The following is a 6,501-nucleotide window of genomic DNA, read 5'->3' as shown; positions in this document are numbered from 1 at the left end:
TAAAGTGGAAATCAAGATTGTGAACAAGGTTTTACATTTATGGGACAACTACAAACCTTGAATTCTTAGTACGATACCCTCAATTTAGTGTTTATGCATAATACATGTTATCAATAGCTTTTTTTAACAAACTCTTTATGCAAAAGTGTTTAAAAAAATGTTTTCTATCCATTTATGTGTGTATCTTTAGTGTATCTTAGTGTATCTCCGATACGATACGATACTCTCCGATACGTATCTTAATTTTGACCTACCGATACGATGATCGATACCGATATTTTAATCCTTGAGTAGTAGGGAGGTTATATGCTTGTCGGAGAAAGCTTTTCTACACGTCTTGTTATGGGGGCAGCTAATGTAACTATTCTAACTATTGGATTGAGATGTAATTGTCTAGATTAATCACATATCAAATTGTAGAGTCTGATTCAATCAAATATCCTCTTATGTACCGATATGCATTTCATGAATGTCCATGCACATTTATGTTCTTGGGACAATTACTATGCACTCACTTATGACCCTATATTTCAAACCTATATTTTTCCATTTGAAGACTCTTGTGGAACTAAAATTTAACATGTTAGTGGGAGACTTACAAACTTTGGATCACATTTGATCTGCCATATGCCAATTCTTGACTATTAAAGTGGACATTTAGGACAGATTCATACCATGGGCGTGTAGGAACTTTACCTTCCATGAAATTGGAGAGCATGATGCGTAGGGTGAGAATCAATTAGGTTCCCAGCCCATTTGGCAGTTTTTTCTGGGCTTTAACATATTATAGCAGGACTTGGAGGCCCAGGACCAGCCCATATATTCGGTGGTCTAGGTATGAGTGGATCCTATGTTCCCCAAAATTCAATTCAAAATTTGAAAAAGTAAAACAGATGAGTCTGCGAAAAGGCACGAAACCCACTTCTCGAGGGCAACTGTCCTTAGACCCTAAACAAACGCTAACCAACCAACAAGAAAACACAAACGTCTTTTCCCATTCTCAAGGACAGAGTCACTCACAGAGCCTTCGCAAGGCGAGAGAGATCGAGCAGGAGAGCGTAAGCAGAAGCAGCCATGGGGAAAGATCTGAGCCAAGATCAAGAAGCATCGATGAAGGAGGCCTTCACACTCTTCGACACAGACAATGATGGTCGTATCGCTGCATCGGAGTTAGGGATCTTGATGCGATCTCTTGGTGGAAACCCTACGCAAGCTCAGCTCAAAGAGATAGTTACCCAGGAGAAACTCACCTCACCTTTCGATTTCCCTCGCTTCCTCGATCTCATGAAGAAACACATGAAGCCTGAGCCCTTCGATCGTCAGCTCCGCGATGCTTTCAAGGTCATCGACAAGGAATCCACCGGTTATGTCTCTGTCTCTGAACTTCGTCACATACTTACCAACATTGGAGAGAAGCTTGAACCCGCTGAATTCGATGAGTGGATCCGTGAGGTTGATGTTGGATCTGATGGTAGGATCAAATACGAGGACTTCATCGTTCGCATGGTCGCCAAGTGATGTAATCTTTACTGTTTCTGTTGATATATAGCAATCTTCTCCCTAATCGATTAATTTCTGCGAGTAGTCTGTCTGTGCTGCTTTCTTTTTCGATGATTGGGTTTTAGGGTTTTTTTTTTTTTTGTGATTTTTCCTATTAGTTGTGGCGATATATCCTTGGCAATGGAACTATTGGCAATTAACTGAAAAATTTGAACAATTTTACTTTCTCCCTTTCATTCTATTAGGATTTGCCTTGTGTGCATAATTTGTAGACACTGGATTGTTGTTTTCATGGAATTAGTGGTGCTTATCAGTTGCTCTGAACAATTTCCTTGAATTTATTCTGTTTTGGGTATCATCTAACTTCCATTGATGAATTGTTAAATTGAATGGTTTGTAGATGGTATAAACTTTTCAACTAAGCGAAAAGGAATAATCATTTGTATGTGAAACTTTGAGTTTTTTGCTTTTCTCCCCTAGAAGAATTTTCCTAGTTGCAGATCAAAATGATAAAAGCAAGATTGTGTTGAAGCCATATTGAAGACACATTGCTAGGATGAAATGTCAATGTCTGTGGTTTTTTTTTCTTCATCCTTTTTATGACATTTTTTTTTTGCAAGGGGTCCTTATTCACCAATTCCTGCTATTTAGCTATACACCCAAGTTTATTCAAGTTTTAATTTCTAAGAATTTGCAGTAGCAGAGGTTGTTGCTTATCATGAAAATGATCTGGTCTTCCAAAGGGGGCACCTTATGCCTTTAATGTAACGAAGTTCTGATTTCATAGTTTTAAGTGTCAGGCTGTGAATGGTGATTACTCTGTTAAGCTTTGTGCAATAGAATTGCAGAATCACAGGTTCTTGATCATCATGAAAATGGTCTGGTCTTCCAAAGGGAGCACCTCATTATGCCTCAAATGTAATGAGGTTTTGATTTCATGGTTTTAAGTGACAGGCTGTGAATGTTAATTATTCTGTCATGCATTGTGTCATAGAAGTGAATAATTCTTCCATTGCATTCTTTTCTGTTCATGAAAACCTTGATACTATTATTTTGTTGTTTTGCTTGCTTTCAGGGGGCAGAAATAGAAATCTGAAAATTTGTTTTCCCTTCACTATTGGATTCAATTAATTGATACTGCGTGAATTGTTATACGAAAGAAAATAAAGTATTATTGCTTTTTCCTTATCATTATTTATGGAAGGGGGCTATGAGCTGGAGGTTTTCCATAACATAATACAAGAGTGAGGAGGTATGATGGGAGAGAAGGGTTTGCCAAACTGAAACAAAGGCAATGGATTGAATATAAAAATGGTAATCAAGTGAAGTTAGAGTCAAAATCCCAGTAACTATGTTGTGTCAGGTCCTGAAGGAGGGGAGTTTGAAAAGTTTCTCATACATTCTTTTGATGTAGTTTTCCGAATTGTGGATAGTTCAAGGAATTGAGAATACAAGAATTACAGGGAACCATGATTGCAACAGTAGCACTAGAATCTGCAGCCTCATTCCACATCTTTGGAGGTTGGATTACTTAATCGTTTGTTTCCAACCAGTGTTTCTTTCTGGAGAACTTTTTGAGTTTCTGTTTGATCACATAGTGGAGGAATTGTGGTTGTTTAATGTGTCTCCCACAGAAAGAAAGTGGGAGGGGGAGATTGAGAACTGTATCATGGTATGGTCCTAGTCCTCGAAAACTTGTAAGTTCTATAGTATGATCCTGATCAACTAGAAGGGTCTGTGTAAACAAACAAACAACAACAAAGCCTTTTCTCAATTTAATGGGGTCGGTTACATGGATCCGTGATTGGTCAAGATAAAAAAGCAAAGGAAAGAGAAGGAAAAAAGAAAAAGAAAAGGGTCTGTATAGTTTGCCTTAATTCTCTTTTACTTGTTCTCCTTTTTATCATTTCCTATGGTCTTACAGAATTTTCTACCCTACAACAGAATTGTAACTTATTTTTTGGGGGGGATAGATAATGAATTGCAAATTAAGGGTAAGCAGATCTTTAAAATATAGGTGATATGTTTGATGTATTTGGGGATTGAGACTAAATCGATAAATATTCTTCACTCCCACCCAAATTTGTTCTGGTTTTCTTTTTCATGGTAGTGATGAGATTCAGTTCCTGTTCTCATAAACATGGTTGGTGAAATTAGTCCATTCAGATTCTGTCATTCATGGTTTAAAACTCAGATCTGAATCAGCTCTGTCAACTTGGAATCGATGGAGACAGATACTGTAGCAGATTCCAAGTTTTAACATTGTTCAGCACAAGGGGACAAACATGACTCCATGCAAAGCATAAAATTGTGGAACATCATAAATGGATGCTTGCACCTTGATTTATCAAGTTCTAAGGCTATTACAGACAAAATTTATCTTCCAGTGTGAAAATCTAAACTTCAATTTTTTTCCCAGGCACCATGCCTAGAGGATAAATTGTATAATGGAGTTTTTTTGCTTGAAATGAACTGATCAAATTTTGCGGATACTATGGCATATTGTAAATTGCAGGACGGATGGCCATTTTCCTCCCAGCAAGCAAATCTTAATCTAGTAATCAGGTGGGGCTTATGACGGATAGGCTCCATTCCCTAACAGGATCTTCATGAACTATGAACCAAATAGGAAAGCTCCATTTGTCTATATTATTCAATTTTGTCTGGATAAAGCAAGCTGCGTGGCTTTGCGTTGGACCGGATTTGGCTCTGATTCTTTGGGTCTTGACTCTTGATATGCAAAAGTTCTTTCAACCAAAAAAAAAATATGCAAAAGTTCTTAACCTTTTTATAATCCCTTTCATCAAGGCATAGCTTAGATCCATTGCACTTGTTAAAGAAATAAATTAATTAAGAATAATTTGTGGGAAAAAGATTTCCACACACAATGTGGGAATCCTTACCATACACCAATCATTGTTTAGAAAATGATTTTGTCTCAAGGATTCACATGAAGAGAGAATGTTAGTGTGAGACCCACATGGTCTAGTTGATTGTTGTGGCATGAACCCTAGAAATTCAGAATGGACGATTGCTCCGTATCAACAATAATCAAGATCGGGCACAACCGATTTCAACCAAATTGGCTGATTCTATTGATCTGATTTCGATTCTTAGAACCGTGATTGGTTCCCTTGCTAAGATGGAGGTCCAGTTACAAGTGCTTTAGCCAGTTCAGCTGACATGGTTGGAATTTAATAAGGTAATGCTGTAATATCCGTGGATTAAATTTCCACCAAAAAAAAAAATTTCCGTGGATTTAATGGGCTGAGAAAGCTGAACTAAGCCCAACCAAAAGTGTAGAAGGTAACCCTAAGCCCAATCAGACACAAATTCGCAGATTTCACACTCGTGAAGCCCAGCCCAGCCGAGGGCAGGCCCTAAAATGATCCATACCAATTATTGTAACCTACGGTCCTAACTACCAGTTTAGCGGGGAAAAGCAGAAATAGGTTCTTTATTCGTTCGCGTTAGATTTCAGTTTTGACAAGCTGTTGAAGAACAGGCGAGAGGGGGGCCACGCAGGGCTCGTCTTCGCTTCCGTAATGGATTAATTTATAATTACAATAGAAACCCCTGTGACTTCAAAATTGGGGTTTTGAGATCTCAAATCGATTAAATCGCGTCGTCTTCTGATGGGCGAATTTGATCAGCAGCAGCAGTAGCAATGAAAGGCGTCTTTTCGGCGCCTGGAGATTACATCCACTTCAAGTCCAAAGTACCGCTCCACAAGATCACTGTACGTTTCTCCTCCACAATCATCTCTCTCTAAATTGATTTTTTATTCTTTCTCTGCAATTTTATCTATTCTTCTGGGATTCTCACCTAAGTTTCGTCTCGTTGTTGGTCTTCTTATATATTCATCCAGTTTTTTATTCTCTCTTCAAGCTAGTGCCTTTTCAAGTTTCATCTCGTTAATGGCCGTTTCTTCTCTTTAAGCTAGTGACTTTTCTTCGTTGTAAACACTGCTGTATCTCTCTGATCATTCAATCTATTGTATCTCTCTAATTATATTGTCTTTGTCTTGCTACTGTTGTTTGGTCCCCGATTCAGTGTTGTCAATAATCCTTTTTTTTTTTCTCTGATAGATGTTGGCAATAGTCTTGTTTGCACTAAAGCCCACGAATTTCAAATGGGATTACTTTCATGTTTCAAGTTTCAAGTCGTTTAGTTGACTATCTTTTCAATCTAATTCAATCTCATACTGCCCCAAATTTTGTTCTCTTAAGTCTATTTCAGTATGTCAGTTGATTCAGTTGTTGAATTATGTGCTTACTGTAAAGAAAAAACAAAAAGTAGTTTCTGGCCTCGTTGTTGTAATGCTGTTGACTGAATTTCTTCTCTTGCAACTGGGAATCAGCATAGTTTTGGATTTCTGAGGAACAGGGCCATCATCCTAACTTGAATTTGAGACAGCGTTTATGCTGGTACTGTTCTGATGCCTAATATGTCTCTTGTCCACAAACTCTTGTTTCTTGTAGATTGGATCGAAACAGTGGCGGTATTATGACTTTGGGCCAAAGGTGGTGCCTCCGCTTATCTGTATCCCAGCGACAGCAGGAACTGCGGATGTCTACTACAAACAGATAATGTTATTGTCCATGAAGGTAGTGAATCTGAGGTTGTAACCTTCTCATATTTGGAGGGGGTGCTACTGCCTTGGTCTTTTTCCTCTCCACAGACAGGAGAGGGAAGACAAATTAATTGAATTTTCTGAGGAATTTTTTTAAGCACTCTGAGGAAAGGATTCACCTCTTAGAAGTATTGAGATTTTGAACTTGAGCAGGACAAATGAAATTCATGATTACTGTGACAGAGAGGTGAGAAAAAACAAATCGGAGCTCTATTAGCGGTTTTAGCGAGGCAAAGATTTGTTGGGAGTTGTGACAAAGGATGTTGTTCAAGGAAGATCTGCAATCTGGATTTATCTGTCAAGTGGTGGTCTTACATATAATTTGTGGTGGCATTGACTTTAATGTTTGTCCAGATCTTCCCCCCCCC

At 38.2% G+C, this 6,501-nt stretch overlaps 2 protein-coding genes across 2 annotated transcripts in view; both read left to right on the top strand.

Annotated features, from left to right (window-relative positions):
- Positions 1-919: 919 nt before the first annotated feature.
- On the top strand, positions 920-1,827 carry LOC122061094 (probable calcium-binding protein CML13). The gene has a single exon (XM_042624279.1). It carries the CDS (start codon positions 1,075-1,077, stop codon positions 1,516-1,518), a length of 444 nt encoding a protein of 147 aa, XP_042480213.1. The 5' UTR covers positions 920-1,074; the 3' UTR covers positions 1,519-1,827.
- A 3,142-nt stretch (positions 1,828-4,969) lies between these two features.
- The window catches only part of LOC122061592 (maspardin), a 17,309-nt gene continuing 15,777 nt past the window's right edge, over positions 4,970-6,501 (top strand). Inside the window, exons 1-2 of the mRNA XM_042624947.1 lie at positions 4,970-5,239; positions 5,982-6,107. Coding sequence (XP_042480881.1) covers positions 5,168-5,239; positions 5,982-6,107 — 198 coding nt within the window. The 5' untranslated portion in view covers positions 4,970-5,167. The remainder of the gene's footprint in view (positions 5,240-5,981; positions 6,108-6,501) is intronic.

This window comes from Macadamia integrifolia, chromosome 14 (genome assembly GCF_013358625.1).
Source record: "Macadamia integrifolia cultivar HAES 741 chromosome 14, SCU_Mint_v3, whole genome shotgun sequence".
Lineage (NCBI taxonomy): Eukaryota > Viridiplantae > Streptophyta > Magnoliopsida > Proteales > Proteaceae > Macadamia > Macadamia integrifolia.
Note: the sequence above shows the minus strand (reverse complement) of the source record. Positions and strands in the feature narration are given on the sequence as shown.